Below are 18,365 nucleotides of genomic sequence, written 5' to 3' on the forward strand. Positions count from 1 at the left end.
CAGCTCTGAAGGTCAGAAGTCTGAAATGGGTCTCACTGGGCTAAAACCAAGGTGCCAGCAGGGCCGCATTCCTTCTGGAGGTTCTAGGGGGAAATGTTTCCCTGCCGCTTCCGGGTCCTAGAGCCACCCCATTCCTGGGCTCCCCCTTGCACCTGTCTTCTCAGGTCCCCTCACTCTGGCACTGATGACTATGAGTACACTAGGCCCACCTGGGGCATGCAGGCCCACCTCCTCACTAGGGATCCTGAATTCAATAAGGTCTGCAAAATCCCTTTGCCATGTAACGTAACATTTGCAGGTTTCAGCGATTAGGACATGGACAACTTTCCGGGGATGGGAGCATCATTCTGCAAACCACAGACCCTAAACCTCTAGTCACAGAGTCTGGCAGTTCCCAAACTCATCCTGCTATTCCACCCCTCCCGCCTGTGACCACACTCGCTTTTTTTTTTTTTTAAGACGGAGTCTCATTCTTGTTGTCGCCCAGGCTGGAGTGCATTGGCGCAATCTCGGCTCACTGTAACCTCCGCTTCCTGGGTTCAAGCGATTCTCCTGCCTCGGCCTCCCAAGTAGCTGGGATTACAGTGGCGTGTCACCATGCCAGGCTATTTTTTGTATTTTTAGTAGAGATGGGGTTTCACCACGTTGGTCAGGCTGGTCTTGAACCCCTGACCTCGTAATCCGTCGCCTTGGCCTCCCGAAATGCTGGGATTACAGGTGTGAGCCACTATGCCTGGCCTCACCGCCTCTTTTCACACTCAGCTGTGTCGCCTTCTCTGTGAGGCCTCACCTGAGGCTCCCCCTCCCTGCGGTAAGCCAGTCCTGTCTCTCCTATGCCACAGCTGCTTTGCCGAAGCCCTCCCCTGCACACGTGTTCAGGGCTCCTTCACTTTCTGAGGCAGTCCCATCCAGGGCAGAGCTGGGACCATAACCCAGCAGCCAGACCTGTTCCTGCCAGTCAGCAGATGTTTGATGAATGAAAGCCTACACCAGCCTCTGTGGACACTACAGGACACCAAGGACACTCCTGCTGCCACTAAGTAAAGTCTGAGGTACGATCCAAGGGGAAACCAAGACAGTAAGAAACGGGGGCTGGGGAGAAGACACGTGCCCCATGCAGTGCCACTGGAAGCAGAGGCTTTGAACAGGTGCCCCTGGGAACCTAAAGGAAATGGAGATTGAGCCTTAGATACCTTAAGAAATCTGACTCTGCTGCAACATCCAAACGTGTTCAGTGGGCTCGCTCATCTCTCTAAACAGAGCATGAGGTAGCTCGCGTGTTCTCAAACTCATCATATGAGGCGTGACTGCATTCGGGTCATGGGCAATGGGACCACAATACAGCTTGTGAGATTTTAGGATTACCCTGTTAACCGTAACTCAAAAAGTCAAATCCACAATCTATTTTTTGCAATGGAAGACAATTTAGCCTTAAGTTTATAGGATGTATTCTGGAAGCTTTCTACAGAGATGAAGACTTGCCAAAAACTTTACTAACTAAATACGAAGGTATGTATTCATTTGAGGTTTTCGTAGTTTAATAACAGCAATTGCAGGCCGGGCAAGGTGGGCTCACACCTGTAATCCCAGCACTTTGGGGGGCTGAGGTGGGTGGATCACGAGGTCAGGAGATCGAGACCATCCATGGTGAAACCCCGCCTCTACTAAAGATACAAAAAAATTAGCTGGTGCGGTGAGGGGCACCTGTAGTCCCAGCTACTCAGGAGGCTGAGGCGGGAGAATGGTGTGAACCCAGGAGGCAGAGGTTGCAGTGAGCCAAGATCGTGCCACTGCACTCCACCCTGACAACAGAGCGAGACTCCATCTCAAAAAATAAAAATAAAATAAAAAAACAGTAACAGCAATTGCTGTTTCACACAACATTCTGCTCAGCTACCACGAGATGAATGACAGTGGTGTGTGGACCAGTCACTCTATTAATCACCTATACCCACTTTCTATGAATCTGCAGTTTCTGCAATTCTTTTATTTCTTCCCACGTATGCTTGTTCTAAGAATAACCGCTGAAATGTAATTTTACATTTGTTGTATTTAATAAACTTGGGTTTCTCTTTCCGTATGGCTGGTTTTTTTACTTCTTATTAATCTGTTTGCATTTCATTTCTACATGATGGACAGTATTGGGGCCAGTGTCTCACCCCAGGCTAGAGTGCAGTGATGCAATCTTGGCTCACTGTGGCCTCGACCTCCAAGGTTCAAGTGATCCTCCCAACCTCGGCCTCCCAAAGTGCTGGGATTACAGGCATAAGCCACCATGCCCAGGCTCACAAGCTTGTTTTAAAATAGCAATTGCATGGCCAGGCGCAGTGGCTCACACCTGTAATCCCAGCACTTTGGGAGGCCGAGGCGGGCAGATCATGAGGTCAGGCCTGGCCAACATGGGGAAACCCTGTCTCTACTAAAATACAAAAAATTAGCCGGGCGTGGCGGCGCGCCCCTGTAGTCCTGGCTACTTGGGAGGCTGAGGCAGGGGAATCGCTTGAACCTGGGAGGAGGAGGTTGCAGTGAGCCGAGATCACACCACTGCACTCCAGCCTGGCAACAGAGCACGATTCCGTCTCAAAAAAAAAAAAAAAAAAAACATTGCACAGGGTCAATTAAGAGTCATGAAATATAATTTATTCCCCAAAGTCTTATTGATGAAATGTGCTTGCAACTTGAGGTCAATGGCTTACAGCTTTTTTAAGAGGCTGTGGAGTAGAAAGGTTTGCTCAGCCTACACATTCAGAGCAATGCCACATGGTGTCCCTTGGAAACACACCTCTCAACTTTTTCTGAAGTACTGTGAATGGGGTGGCAAGAGAGACAGCCAGAAGTTAGATTACCACCCAGACACTTGCAGCCCCACCCTGGGATGATGTGACCATGTTCCGCAATACAAGTCACCCTACCAAACTCACACAGCACACTTTCCAAACCAGATGCCAGTTTAACAACTTATTGCGAGAGCTGGAGGTTAGTACGTAACACAGGACACTGTCCTCCCAATATCGGGATGTCAGGAAACCTTAGTTACTGGCATGTAATCAAAACAGAGGGGCCTGGATTTTTTAATCTTCTATGGCAGGCAGGAAAATCACATGACCTGTCCTGGTTTCACAAGGGAGCCTCCTTCCTTCTAAATAGTTTTTAGATTCTCAATGACCCAAAGAGAATGATCACCACCTTGAGAATGGGTCACAACGCTCGCTCCCAGGTTTCAAACATTCATGAAGTTAAAGCTCCTGGCAGATAACATGGGCTCTTTCCAAGGACACACGGGCATTTCTGCAACTATGAACAGCTGTGACCTCACAACAGTGTCTCCACCCCTCAAGGGGCATGCTAAGAACTGAATTTGGGCCAGGCGCAGTGGCCCACACCTGTAATCCCAACACTTTGGGAGACGGAGGCAGGCAGACTGCCTGAGCTCAGGAGGTCAAGACTATCCTGGGCAACATGGTGAAACGCCATCTCTACTAAAATATAAAAATTAGCCGGGCATGGTAGCGTGTGCCTGTAGTCCAGCTACTCGGGAGGCTGAGGCAGGAGTATGCCTTAAACCCAGGGGTCAGAGGTTGCAGTGAGCCGAGATCGTCCCACTGCACTCCAGCCTGGGTAACGAATTAAGACTTCGTATTTAAAAACAACAACAACAACAACAACAACAAAAAACACTGAATTTGCTTTACACAGCCACAGGCACAGGATAGTAAGAGCCCAGCCCCCCGCAGGCAGTGCCCCATTATCCACGAGGACTCTCAGCGCAGCCTCAGCCATGCCCAGCCCCTCTGGGCAGCACAACACAGACAAGTCGACGCTATCTCTCAGGGTGCCTTCTCCCAGACGCCCCTCTGCCCATCCTATGCTGGGTTCTTGCCAGCCTCTGTCTCAGGAGCGTCATCACTGAATTCTGGAAGCATCCCTGCTCTGGCTCAGGTTGGTGTATTTCCCCATACAAGAAACGTACTAATTACTGTTTCCAACTTCCAAATAAAAAGTTAAAATTACCTACCCTCAGAAGTAGACCTGCTTCTCTTCAAAAATTTCAACACATCTGACTTCTCATTAGCTGAGGCATGTGTTAACTTACTAGAAAAATGGCATAACTGACTTTCTTGCCTACGCATGACACTTAAAACCCTGCTTCCTCCAACTTTCTTAAGTCCAAATTAGTTCAGAACAAGTAATTTCTAAAGTAGGTGACATTTAACATCTAACTCTGTCATGGTACATGGCAAGAAATATGTTGTTACAACTCTTGTTCTCCAGGATAAAATTTCTTTGCCTTGGAAATCAAGCAGGATATCCACGCTATTTGTTACTCATGCAAAAAACCATAAACGGGCTGGGTGAGGTAGCTCACACCTATAATCCCAGTGCTTTGAGAGGTTCAGGCAGGAGGATTGCTTGAGACCAGGAATTCCACACCAGCCTGAACATAGCAAGACCCCATCTCTACAAAACTTAAAATTAAAAAAAAAAAAAAAATTAGCCAAATGTGGTCACCCTGACCCTGTGGTCCCAGCTACTTGGAAGGCTGAGGTGGGAGGATCACCTGAGCCCGGAAGTTTAAGGCTGCAGTGAGCTATGATCGCCCACTGCACTACAGCCAGAGCAACAGAGCAAGACCCTGTCTCTTAAATTAAAAAAAAAAAAACAAAAAAATTTAAAAACACAAAAACGATAACAAAAATAGACTTTACAAAATACCGAAAAGAAATTTTCAGTTATTTATGAAAGTCTATCAATGTCTTTGTCTGAAAAACGGGCTTTTACTTCCAAAAGGATCAAAAAAACACCATTACATTAACGTTAAAAGCAATAAAACTGAATGAGCACCTATCAAAGCAATACCGCTTTATGGCTTCAGCGTCTCTTTCTCAGAGCCACTTGCCAGCCAGCCATCTCCTGCATTACTGTTTATTCTCAGAGTACACTGAAAAAAGTGTTTCCTGAATGAGCATCTCCCACAAATAAATTTAACAAAAAAGGAAACTGAGATGGTCACCTTCAGAGCAAACAAGCCAACGGTGTAGAAGAGGCACCCCAGTGCCCATCCCACCGGCACAGTAGCAGGTGCGGCAAAAAGTGCATGGGTCTTATGCAAGCCAACAGGGAGAGGCGACTAGAAAGGCTTAGGGGAAAGGTGGCCCCGGGAGGGATTCTGAACCACTTTCCTGGGGTATCTGTCCTGTTTGTGCCCACGCAAGTGCATGTGTGCTGGGAACCGGCAGCACCAAGGAGGCTGGGGCCATCCTAAGGCTGCGGCTGTGCGACTTCCTGTAGAGAAGGCAGGACACCGAGTCCTTTTCAGCAAGGCAGTGACGGACAGAAGTCCTGTGGGCAGCAGCTTTCATAAAGTGTGGGGTCAGGCAGGCTGGAAGCAGGACCAAGAGGGAGGCTACCACCACAGTTCCAGCATGAGGCAGCAAGGGCCTGCTTTCAGGGAATGTCTGAGACAGCCAAACGGGCCTGGCAACAGGATGTGGGATAGAGACAGCAGAGTTCAAAGCCGACTCCCAACGTCTGGACACTCAGGGACCTGGTTTCCTGCCACTATCTAGTGCTCCACTTCCCCACACTCATTGCAGGGAGCTCTAGCACTCATGCAAGAATCATCAGAAGGCCACCAGGCTGACTACAGCATCAGTGGCGCATGGCACCAAATCCACTTGACTTTTATCATACAGTGAATCATTCTCAAAATATTACACTTTTAATATTAAAATCCCTATTCAAGCACATCAAGCCCAAGATTTCAAGAATAGCATTGCTTAGGCAGAGGCCGGATGGCTTCTTCCTAATCCACATCGGATATGGTTACTGTGGGCCCTTTCTGCATAGCACCCATCTTCAATGGCCCCACCTGTGGTGTGTGCCCCACTTTACTTCTAACATAGTGTCACATTTTCTTGGCTGCAAAAGCCCTACCACCAAGGCAACACCATGTGCTGAACATCTCCTATGCTCCAAATTCCATGCCAGGCACTTTAGATGTGCCTGGCGATTCCAGTCTCACAACAACCTTGACGGGCATGAATGACCTCCTTTAAGGGATGGAGAAACTGAGGAACCAAGAGCTTAAGCAATGTGCATTAGGTCCCACAGCAATTAAATGGCAAAACCCAGATTCAAACCCAGGCATGGCTCTAAATCTAGACTGCCTTAGTCACCACAGTCTGTTACACCATGAATTTTAACTTAATGACCTCTTTCTCCTTTTCCAAAACACTAATTCAAAAAAAAAGGATACCTTCTTCCTATATTTGCTAGTATCGATCATTTCATTACAGAGAAAAAATTAATAATGAGGATATCAGCAGCCTGAAAGAATCAGGAGAGCTGGAGCCTGGGGAATCGCTTTGAATCATTAAAACCTGACATGCTCACATCAGAGTGAGATGCTAGGTTTGGCCTAATTTCTCTCTACTGGGTTCTCTGAGCTGATGTTCATTTTGTAACTTTGCAAAGAATTATCTTAGCAACATAAGCCAATGTAAGGAAAATCAACACTCTCGAATTATTTGACTTTTGTCTTGTTACAGTGCTATTTGAAAGAATCTTCTATTAGTTATAATCACAACAGCACAAGTTTATCTGGCTGGGTGTGTTCAAGAGAACTCACATTCTACTCCCAAACATGCTTCAGCAGAAAAGTAACTGCACAAGTTTGGAAGAAACCCACCACCACCCCCGTAACAAAAAACACAGAAGCCTAGATCAGAAGCTGCAGCTGACCCATTAATTTGCTCCTAATAGCAGCAGTCTAAGTGTCATACAAAAGTCTAACATCTATCCCATTCGTCTCAGAGCCGACACTGAAACAGAGACTGCTCACTTGGGCAGAAGAACCACACCAGGGAAAAAAACAGTTTGTATGCAGAAGCAAGGCCTCTTGATAACTTCCTGTTGATTCAATAGCGTCTACACCGACCATCTGAGTATTCAGAGGGCAGAGACCCATGCAAGTCAGTCCTTCAGCCCCTAGACCTCCATGGCCACCAAAGTTAGCGAATAAATAATACACTGCCAAGCAACCTTATTCCCAGCCAGACCTAATCATGCCACCACCTCCACAGCTCTATCTGCCTTCCAACTAGAAACATGCAACTGGCTGCTTCAGGCCTTACAGGGAGTGTGTGGTTGCAACCCCAGCAAACTGCATCAGGCCCCTCACCTCTTCCCTCTCCGCACTTCACCCTTCATCACTTTCCTAACTGCTCAGGGCATTTCAAAAATAACTATTCCAGAGCACTGCTGTTTTCCAGTGAATATACAAGGGCTGTGCAGAGTTCACTCAAAAGCAAATGCAACCCCAAGAATGTGAGGCCGGAGAGCAAACTCACACTAACCTATTGATAGAGAAAAAACAACCAAACGAAACAGTCTCCCAGGCTCCTTCGAAACCACTCTGCCCAGGAGGTGCAGGCAGGATGCTCCAGGTTTACAAAGCCTTCCCTTCCTCAAGCTGTTCAGACCCTGACAGTTTCCAGCTGCTAGTTCGTTAGGAACCGAGGCAGACACTAAACAGGTGCCAAGTCTCTAGCTCTGACCAGGACCCCACTCACAGCCTGGTCCATGAAGCCAACCAGAGTCCACTAAATTCTACCCTTCTGGCTTTTTAACAGAAGTGTTCTCTCACTCTTTCGGTCCTAAGTCACATTCCAATCGTAAGGCTAGCACCACATTTCAGGATTGGGAAGGCTGAAATAGATGGCCTAAGACACAAGTAGCTTTTTAAACCACACACCAGTGGGTACTCACAGGGCACTATTATTTGTCCACAGCCTCATGTGCTCACTACAAGACAAGGGACCTTCTGGATAATGAAATTGAAACAGAGGCCCAGTCAGAAGAAATGAGTTTCTTAAGTTTAAGGAATCAGCATTAGTAACTAAAACCTCTGCCATCCAATTTGAGATTCTGCTAAATTTACAGATTAACTGTCCTAGGGGTTACCTTTCCAATACAAACTGTAATATGAAAATAAAGCTTCATTTTATGAGAAAAGAAAGTAGCCTTGAAAACGTGCATGGAGACTGATGAATTTCTAAAAATTCAACACCCTCTAGTCTTTTAAAAGCAAACACCGGCCAGGCGCGGTGGCTCACACCTGTAATCTCAGCAGTTTGGGAGGACGAGGCGGGCAGATCACCTGAGGTCGGGAGTTCGACATCAGCCTGACCAACATGGAGAAACCCCGTCTCTAACAAAAATACAAAAGTAGCCAGGCGTGGTTGCACATGGCTGTAATTCCAGCTACTTGGGAGGCTGAGGCAGGAAAATCGCTTGAACCCGGGAGACGGAGGTTGTAGTGAGCCGAGATCGCGCCACTGCACTCAGCCTGGGCAACAACAGCAAAACTCCGTGTCAAAAAAAAAAAGGGGGGGTGCGGAGCAAAGACCTTGAAATTTGTGGACCTGGTCATTTTCCCAAAGATACAGGTCTGTAACACACATGCTCTGCAGTAATGTCTGTTTATTAATTCTCACTAGTGTCCAAAAACACCTGGAAAGCGGTAGGACAATGTCACGGGAAATCCATATGCTCGTGTTATTGGATATTTGTCTTGACCGGGTACCATCTGAAAAGGAAACTGAAAAGCAACCCTCTTTTATGTTTTAGATGGGCTGCAAAATACAGCACAAAAGGAATACACAAAATTCCCTCAGTAAAGTACTTCTTTTCAGCTATTTGGTTTAATCACACATACCAGGCGCTCTTAGTTGCTGCTTTGCTGGGGCCAAGTGAAACAGATAACCCAGTCCTTGGCGTGGACTCCGCTCTTCTGTCCCCCATTACTGCCATTGATAAATACCACTGGGGAGTGCCTACTGCAGAATCCCAGCCACTATGCCATTTGCAACCTGGCCAGACATTTTTTCAGTGACTATCCAATTACTGGAAGTAAGTTATTCTATTCAGAGGTGAACACCAGTCACGCTTAAGTGTTCCCACCAACCGATGTGCAGCGCCCCACACTTGGAACCACCGCACAGGACAAATACTGCTTTTCCTGAGCTCCCCTGGAGCTTCATTCATTGAGGCAACCCAAGATCCCTTGCTAAAAGCAAAACTAAAGCATTCCACGCCCTTTCCATTCAGGTGGCCTCCATTTGACTCCCGACAGCCTGAACTCGTCACGTAGGTAAGAAAACTTTTTAAAGACCATTTGGACTTTGCTTTGTTTCAGTGAAATGGGTCGTGAGAAAAAGTGCCTTCCAATGACCAACTCCGTAAATCCAACACCCTTCTCTTTACAGTGTCTTTACATCCAACCTTTATAACCAAGACTCTATACCTCAAACTACAGTGCCTTGGAAAATTACTGCCACATCGGCAGAAAACCGAGTTACCTTTCGAGTCAGGTTTGATTCTGATGCAGGCAGCCATGTGCGGCGGGGCTTTCGCACGGTTGCAAGCGCACACCTGGCCGGATGCTGGCTGCACCACACACTGCCAGGTACGAACTCCCCGAAAAACAGGTGGATTCGGAAACCAACAGCGCCCGGGTCAGAACTCTGGGCCAGTCCAAAACCTGACAACATCTGCGTTCCTTGCAGGTGTTTTCGAACGTAAGCCCGACGCTAGGCAGTGCTGTTAGAAAGTGATTTGGAAGAGCGCTTCCGAGCCACGGCGCGCCCTCCGGGGGAGCGCACCGGAGCAGGTGCGGGCGAGACCCGCGCCCGGGGAGATCAGGAATTCCCCAGCCACACCAGATCCAACCGGACGCCCCAGAACGGGGACGGTCCCCGGAGTCCGCCTCCCAACCTGGGTGAGAAAACACCTCCGTCCCTCCGCTGCCTGAGCGCTCGAATTTACAACTCCGGGCGCTTTGTGCCGGGGAGGCCCGGCGGACGCGAGGTCGGGACAATGCACGGGGCCGGGGTCCCGGCGGCCGCCCCTCGCCCGCGGACCCGGCATGACTTTGCAGCCTCGCCGGGCCGGGGCCGGGAGGCCAGGCCGAGGCCCGGCGGCCGCCCGGGGCCTGGTTAAAGATGGCGAGCCCCTCGCGTGGCTCCCGCGGCTCCCCCGGCCACAATGAAAGGCGCCCCCCGGCCCCGCCGCGGCCGGCCCTCGGGCCTCACCTTCCATCTCCATGTCCTCGGGCTCGCTCAACTGCTGCTCGCCCGCTTTCTGCTGCTGCTGCTGCTGCTGGTGGTTCATGTCGGCCGCGGCCTGGGCCTCGCCTGCGGCCGGGGGCCGGGGCTGCGAGCCCGGCGGGCGGGCGGCGGCGAGCCGGGGCGGCGGCGGCGGCGGCGGCGGCGGGGCGGCCTCCTCCTCCTCCTCCCGCGCGTCGTCGGCGACGGCGGCCCCGGGGCGGCCCGCGGCGGGCGGCGGCGGCGGCAGGGAGACGCGCACGTACTTGCTCGCGATTCGCCCAATCTCGGCGCCGAGGCGGGCGGGCGGCCGGCGGGCCGGGCCGGGCGGCCTCGTCGCTCGCTGCGGCCGCCGCCGCCGCCGCCGCGGGGCCCGCCTCCCGCCGCCGGGGCCGGGGCTGCGGGGCCGCGGGCCGGCCGGGGGCGGAGGGCGGCCGGTCGGGGGCCGCGGAGTCAGCCCCGCCTCGGGCCGGGCGCGGCGGACGGGAGGCCTGGCCGGCCGCGGCGGGCCTGCGGGCCCTGGGGCCGGCGGGAGCGGCGGAGCGGGCGGGCGACGGGCCGGCCGCGTTCCGAGAGCCGCGGCCTCCGCCTCCTCGGCGTCGTCGTCGGGGCTCCGGCAGCGGACGCGGCGCCCGGCAGCTCGGCTCGGCTCGCTCTCAAAATGGCGGCGGCGTGAAATGTCACATCCGCATGGGGGGCCGCGGAGCGAGCGAGCGAGCGAGCGAGGAGAGCAAGCGGGCGGGCGCCGAGCCGGAGGGCGGAGCGGGAGCGCAGGGCGGAGCACGGGAGGCGGAGCAGGGAGCGACCCGCCTGCCGCCGCCGCCGAGGCCCGCCTGCCCCGCAGCGCCGCGCCCCGGCACCGCCTGCCCCGCAGCCCCGCGGCGGACCCTCGGCGCTCCCTGCCCCCGGGCCCTGGGGGCCGAGGCAGGCCGCCCGGTGACTTAGCCCTGCGGGAGTGATCCGGAATCCTTCCTATCCTGGGGAGCCGGACACCCCGAAAGACCCAGGAGCGGCAATGAGGAGGGGCCCAGAAGCCACCCGGCAGCCGGGGTTCAGGTCCCAGCCTAGCGCGCTGGGGCGAGCGCTGGAGGTTGCCCGGGGACTGCTCGGGATAGGGCCCGGAAGGGAGCTTGGGGTCAGCGCCTAGAAGTTCCTGTTATTGTCGTTACTTACCCTCGCCCGCTGACGTGCACTTTTTCACCCAGTATCTACCGTGGAAGAATTTATTTTCTCACTGTCAGCCTAATCTGGCAAAGTTTGGCTCCTCAAGAGCAACCCCAGGCGGGGCGCAGCTGCTCACACCTGTGATCCCAGCACTTTGGGAGGCCGAGGTGGGAGAATCACTTGAGGCCAAGAGTAAGAGACCACCCTCTCTACAAATTTTTTGGGTTTTGTTTTTATATTTTTGATATGTATTTTTAATTAGCCGGGTGTGGTGCCTCGTGCCTGTAGTGACAGCTACTTGGGAGGCTGAGGCTGGAGGTTCGCTTGGGAGGTTGACTGAGGCTGCAGTGATCAAAGATGGCGCCACTGCACTCCAGCCTGGGCAACAGAATGAGACCCTGTCTCAACTAATAGTGATAATAAAATAATAATATAAAAATAAAACAAGCCCACTACCCTTCACATTTGGCATTAATTTACTTCCTTCCTATCAACCCAGTCTGGGATCATTCACCCGGGGCCTCCCTATTCCAGGAGACATTCGGTGAATATATCTCTTGTCCTGTCTCATTCAGTCATTGACAGACTGATGATTAGGGTCTCAACTTTTCCAGTTAATCAAGGCAGTGTGGGTCAATAAAAGTGGAGCAAACCGATATACATTTCTACACATCTCAGGGGAGAATAGAATTTCACCCTAACAAGGCCAGAAGATTGTGGTACCTGTCTTCTCTCCATCTCCCTATACCCGCTTTCCCTGCATTTTTCTCCCATTTATGTACTGTTCATCTCCCTTCCCCCCGAAAGAATGTTTTGCTCACTGTTGTATCACAAATGCCTGGGATACACAGCAAGTGCTCAATAAAAATTCGTTGGGCCAGGTCGGGCGCGGTGGCTCACACCTGTAATCCCAGCACTTTGGGAGGCCAAGGCGGGCGGATCACTTGAGGTCGGGAGTTTGAGACCAGCCTGACCGGCGGATCACTTGAGGTCGGGAGTTTGAGACCAGCCTGACCAACATGGAGAAATCCCGTCTCTACTAAAAGTACAAAATTAGCCGGGCGTAGTGGCGCATGCCTGTAATCCCAGCTACTCAGGAGGCCGAGGCAGGAGAATCACTTGAACCCGGGAGGTGGAGGGTGTGGTGAGCTGACATCGCGCCATTGCACTCTAGCCTAGGCAACGAGCGAAACTCCATCTCAAAAAAAAAAAAAAAAAAAAAATTGGTTGGGCCAGGCACGGTGGCTCACGCCTGTAATCTCAGCACGTTGGGAGGCCGAGGTGGGCGGATCACCTGAGGTCAGGAATTCGAGACTAGCCTGGCCAACATGGCGAAACCTCATGTCTACTGAAAATACGTACAAAAAACTTAGCTGGGCATGGTGGCATACGCTTGTAATGCTAGCTACTCAGGAGGCTGAGGCAGGAGAATTGCTTGAACCCAGGAGGTGGAGGCTGTAGTCAGCTAATCACACCCCTGCACTCCAGCCTGGGCAATAGAGTGACATTCCATCTAAAATAAATAAATACATAAATAAATATTGGTTGAATGGGCCAGGCACAGTGGCTTACACCCCTTATGCCAGCACTTTGGGAGGTTGAGGCGGGAGGATCAATCACTTGAGCCCAGGAGTTGGAGACCAGCCTGGGCAACATAGGGAAACCTGATCTCAATCAGCCAATCAATTAATCAATCATTAGTCAACTGGTTGAATGAACATATGATTCAAGCGTGACTGGATCCCCCTCACCAGCATTTCATACACTTGAAGGTTTTTCACCAGTATATTTCCTGCCAGACCACAGAGGTGAGCAGGGGAGAGCCCAGTCACTTCAAAGGAATCCCTTGGGTCACCCCCAGAATCTGAAGAAGAGGTATTGTTATTCACACAGATTCTCACAAATGCTAATCAACAGCGCTCAGATGCAAAAGAGTCCTTCTCTCTAGTATTCTGGAAGCTTGGAGGAGGGAAGAAAGTGCCTTTCTGGCAGAGGAAGAGGTGGCAGAAAGTTATGTATGTGGCTGTCAGTTCACATTGGCCAACCTTATCCTCATCACTGAGTTCAAAACCAATCTGGCCAGGCACGGTGGCTCACGCCTGTAATCCCAGCACTTTGGGAGGCTGAGGCGGGCGGATCATGAGGTCAGGAGTTCGAGACTAGCATGACCAACATGGTGAAACCACGTCTCTACTAGAAATACAAAAATTAGCCGGGCGTGGTAGCGCGCGCCTGTAATCCCAGCTACTCAGGAGGCTAAGGCATGAGAATCGCTTGAACCTGGGAGGTGGAGGTTGCAGTGAGCCAAGGTTGCACCACTGCACTCCAGCCTGGGCTATAGAACGAGACTCTGTGTCAAAAAAAAAAAAAACAAAAAAACAAAAAAAACAAAAAAAACCCCACAATATCTATCTCTCTTTCTAGAAGCACCTTGAGGAAGAAATTGTCTTGTCTACAGCTCTATCCTCAGTACAGCACCAAGCTTACAGTAGATGCTCAGTGAAGATTTGCCGATTTGCCGATTTGCCGAATGAATGCTTTCACCCCTGCAACTGTTTACTGCCTGCTAGGAGCTCAGAGCCTCTGGGATACAGGCTGGGAATGACAGTGCCTGCTTGCTTGGAAGGCCTCTCATCTGGAGTCAATAAAACAGCACTTCTTTGCTTCTTCCTGGCTGGTCCACATCTTTCACTGAGGAGTGGATGGTGGAGGGAGAGTTCATTTCTAGGGCATCACAGCTATGAGAAAAGCAAGGCCAGTGCCCTTGGAGGCCCACTAAAAAGGCCCCCACTGGATTATTCCAGCAGGCTCGGCTGGCCTGTTTTCTTCCTCCCCTGGTAGAATTGTGCCTGCATTGGCTATAAAGTCCATTTGCACACAGAAGGGGTGTGTATGGAAGGACTCTGCAGAAGTGAATCCGCTGAGTAATGCCTGCTTCCTCAGAGGGTGAATGCCAAGATGCCTCCAAAGGACATGAAGGGCTCTGAAGGGGAAGATGACTGAGGGCACCATTTTTGATCACTGCCAATTACAAAAAAAAAATCATGACCCCTACCGTGGTTCAGAAACCGGGGACTAAGGAGAAGATGAAAAACCGGGGAGACAGGAACCACTGGAGAAACTGACTTGTCATTAGCTCGAGCCAGTAAAGGGCAGGGAGGGGCCACCCTATCATTACTTGGATCAAAACATATTTTGCTGCTCCCAGGGCCATGCCATGACTTGGCATAAACAGAGGGTTGGTTTTTCTTCTTGAGAACCAAAATATTTATCTACCTGGAAGCTATGTTGGTCAGGGTGTAAAATTATGTAATAGAAGTGTCACAGAAGAAATGGGATTAACAGCTTTCCCCTCTCCACGCCTTCATCTGCCCCCACCCCCCGCCCCACCGGGATAACTAAATTCCTAAATAATCCATACCTAGAAAGATGACCTAATCCCATACCACAAGGTTACTGATGAGGATTTGGGTTTAGAGAAGATAACGGACTTAGCCAAGGTCAAGCAGTGTGGGAGAGTAAGGGGCTTTAGGATTCAGAAACCGGGTGGAACCCAGCTCCATACAGGGTTCTGTAAACTTGAATTTGGGAAGCTTACTTAACCTTTTCTTTTCTCTTTTTTCTTTTCTTTTCTTTTTTTTTTTTTTTTTTTTTTTGAGGTGGAGTCCAGCCCAGGCTGGAGTGCAGTGGCACGATCTCGGCTAACTGCAACCTCTGCCTCCTGGGTTCAAGCGACTCTCTTGCCTCAGCCTCCTGAGTAGCTGGGATTACAGGTGCACACCACCACATCTGGCTAATATTTGCCTTTTTGGTAGAAACGGGGTTTCACCATGTTGGTCAGGCTGATCTCAAACTCCTGACCTCTGGTGAACCACCCACATCGGCTTCCCAAAGTGCTAGGATTACAGGCGTGAGCCACCACGCCCGGCCCAACCTTTTCTAATTCTGGATTCTTATCAGGGAAATGAGAAAACAGTCTCTACCTGAAACCATAAAATATCAAACACTTCAAAATCCACAGGTTGGCCAGTGCATTCGCTCACGCCTGTAATCCTAGCACTTTGGGAGCCCGAGGTGGGCAGATTGCTTGAGCTCAGGAGTTTGACAACAGCCTGGGTAACATGGTGAAAACCTGTCTCTACCAAAAAATACATGAAAATTGGCCGGGTGTGGCCAGGCACAGTGGCTCACGCCTGTAATCCCAGCACATTGGGAGGCCAATGTGGGTGGGTCACCTGAGGTCAGGAGGTCAAGACCAGCCTGGCCAACATGGTGAAACCCCGTCTCTACTAAAAATACAAAAATCAGCTGGGTGTGGTGGCGCGCACCTGTAATTCCAGCTACTTGGGAGGCTGAGGCAGGAGAATTGCTTGAACCCAGGAGGCGGAGATTGCAGTGAGCCGAAATGGTGCCACTGCTCTCCAGCCTGGGCGACAAGAGCAAAACTCCTTCTCGGGGGAGAAAAAACAAAAAAAGAAAATTAGATGGGTGTGGTGGCTTGCGCCTGTGGTCCCAGCTACTCAGGAGGCTGAGATGGAAGGATTGCTTGAACCAGGAATGGAAGTTGCAGTGAGCCAAGATCGCACTACTGCACTCCAGCCAGGGTAACAAAGTGAGACCCTGTCTCAAAAACAAACAAACAAACACACAAACAAAAAAACCAGGCATGGTGGTGCACGCCTTTAGTCCCAGCTACCTGGGTGGCTGAGGCAGGAGAATCGCTTGAACCTGCGAGGTGGAGGCTGCAGTGAGCTGAGACTGTGCCACTGCATTTCAGCCTGGGCGACGGAGAGAGACTTCACCTCAAAAAAAAAAAAGAAAGAAAAGAAAAAAGAAAAAAAAAATCAGAGGTTGTGAGATCATTGTTCTAAGAACAGAATGAGGCTGGGCACAGTGGCTCATGCCTGTAATCCCAGCATTTTGGGAGACTGAGGCGGGCAGATCACCTGAGGTCAGGAGTTGGAGACCAGCTTGGCCAACATAGTGAAACCCCGCCTCTACTGAAAATACAAAAACATTAGCCAAGTATGGTGGCAGGCACTGTAATCCCAGCTACTTAGGAGGCTGAGGCAAGAGAATGGCTTGAACCCGGGAGATAGAGGTTGCAGTGAGGCAAGATCATGCCACTGCACTCTAGCCTGGGCAACAGAGTGAGACTCCTTCTCAAAAAAAAAAAAAAAAAAAAAAGAACAGAATGAGACCCCAGCCTCCAATTCCTGACCCCCGCAATCCACCATCCTTTCACTCAAATCTGTTTTTGGGATGAGTGCCTATTATGAGATAGGGACCCTGTTGCCTCAGGCTAAATGAATAGCAAAAGTGACGCCACAGAGTGGCTAAATAAAATGAAGTCATGTGACCAGCATTCTTCTGGGATTGGTTTTGGAAGAGAGACAGCCAAATGCAAATGAAAGCTTTATGCCAAAATGACTGCTCCCAGTTGGCCAGGTGTGTGTATAGTGGTTGGAGTCGTGTTCATTTTTTTTTTTTTTTTTTGAGATGGAGTTTCACTCTTGTTGCCCAGGCTGGAGTACAACGGCACGATCTTGGCTCACCGCAACCTCCGCCTCCCCGGGTTCAAGCGATTCTCCTGCCTCAGCCTCTGGAGTAGCTGGGATTACAGGCATGCCCCACCACGCCCAGCTAATTTTGTATTTTTAGTAGAGATGGGGTTTCTCCATGTTGGTCAGGCTGGTCTCGAACTCCCAACCTCAGGTGATCCGCCCACCTTGGCCTCCCAAAGTGCTGGGATTACAGGCGTGAGCCACCACATCCGTCCAAAATTTTTAAGAAAACAGTTCGACAAAGGTGCTTTGGTAGAGTGACTGGGTTGGCTCACATTTAGACGAAGTTGCAATGAGAGTCAGTGAGAACATGGACAGCCAGCATCAGTGTCATCTTTTTCTTTTCTTATTTTTTATTTTTAGGAAAATTAGTCAAATTGTTACTAACAAGATCTTGCTATGTTGCTGTTGCCCAGGCTGGTCTTGAACTCCTGGCCTTAAGTGCTCTTCCTACCTCAGCCTCCCAAAATGCTGGGATTATAGGCTGTGATTATACCACTCCTGGCTAGAAAATGGCATTTTAAATGGAAACTGTAAAGCTAAAATTTAAAACTACTTTTTTTTTTTTCTTTTTTTTAGAGATAGAGTCTTGCTCTGTCACCCAGGCTGGAGTGCAGTGGCCAAATCTCGGCCCACTGCAACCTCTGTCTCCTGGGTTCAAGTGATTCTCCTGTCTCAGCTTCCCAAGTAGTTAGAACTACCGGTGTGCACCACCACATCCAGCTAATTTTTGTATTTTTTTAGTAGAGACGGGGTTTCATTGTATGTTGGCCAGGCTGGTCTCAAACTCCTGACCTTAGGTGATCCTCCTGCCTCGGCCTCCCAAAGTGCTGGGACTACAGGCACGAGCCACCATGCCCGGCCTTAAAACTACATTTTTTTTTTTTTTTTGAGACGGAGTCTCTTGCTCTGTCACCCCGACTGGAGAGTGGTGGTGCGATCCTGGCTCACTGCAACCTCCACCTCCTGAGTTCAAGCGATTCTCCTGCCTCCCCGAGTAGCTGGGACTACAGGCGCATGCCACCACACCCGGCTAATTTTTTTTTTTTTTCGAGACGGAGTCTCACTTTGTCGTCCAGGCTGGAGTGCATTGGCGCGATCTCGGCTCACTGCAAGCTCTGCCTTCCGGGTTCACGCCTTTCTCCTGCCTCAGTCTCCCGAGTAGCTGGGACTACAGGCGCCTGCCAGCATGCCTGGCTAATTTTTTGCATTTTTTTTTTTTTAGTAGAGACGGGGTTTCACTGTGTTAGCCAGGATGGTCTCGATCTCCTGACCTCGTGATCCGCCCACCTCAGCCTCCCAAAGTGTTGGGATTACAGGCGTGAGCCACCATGCCTGGCCCCTAATTTTTTGTATTTTTAGTGGAGACAGGGTTTCACTGCATTAGCCAGGATGGTCGCATCCTGACCTCCTGATCCGCCGGCCTTGGCCTCCCAAAGTGCTGGGATTACAGGCGTGAGCCACTGTGCCCGGCATAAAACTACATATTTTAAAGAGGGGTGGGACTCAGTTTAGCCCAGGAACTACCCCCAAC

The 18,365-nt window shown here is 50.7% G+C and overlaps 1 protein-coding gene across 2 annotated transcripts in view; it reads right to left on the minus strand.

Moving 5' to 3' along the window:
- USP7 (ubiquitin specific peptidase 7) overlaps positions 1-10,787 on the minus strand; it is a 69,368-nt gene extending 58,581 nt beyond the window's left edge. The window contains exon 1 of one of the 2 annotated variants that reach the window (XM_024349753.3): positions 10,092-10,787. In XM_024349753.3, coding sequence (XP_024205521.1) covers positions 10,092-10,170 — 79 coding nt within the window. In that variant the 5' untranslated portion in view covers positions 10,171-10,787. Of the gene's footprint in view, positions 1-9,359; positions 9,475-10,091 lie in introns of those variants that run through there. The other variant, XM_016929384.3, reaches the window with a different exon arrangement.
- Positions 10,788-18,365: the final 7,578 nt, after the last annotated feature.

The sequence above is a fragment of the Pan troglodytes genome, chromosome 18 (assembly GCF_028858775.2).
Source record: "Pan troglodytes isolate AG18354 chromosome 18, NHGRI_mPanTro3-v2.0_pri, whole genome shotgun sequence".
NCBI lineage: Eukaryota > Metazoa > Chordata > Mammalia > Primates > Hominidae > Pan > Pan troglodytes.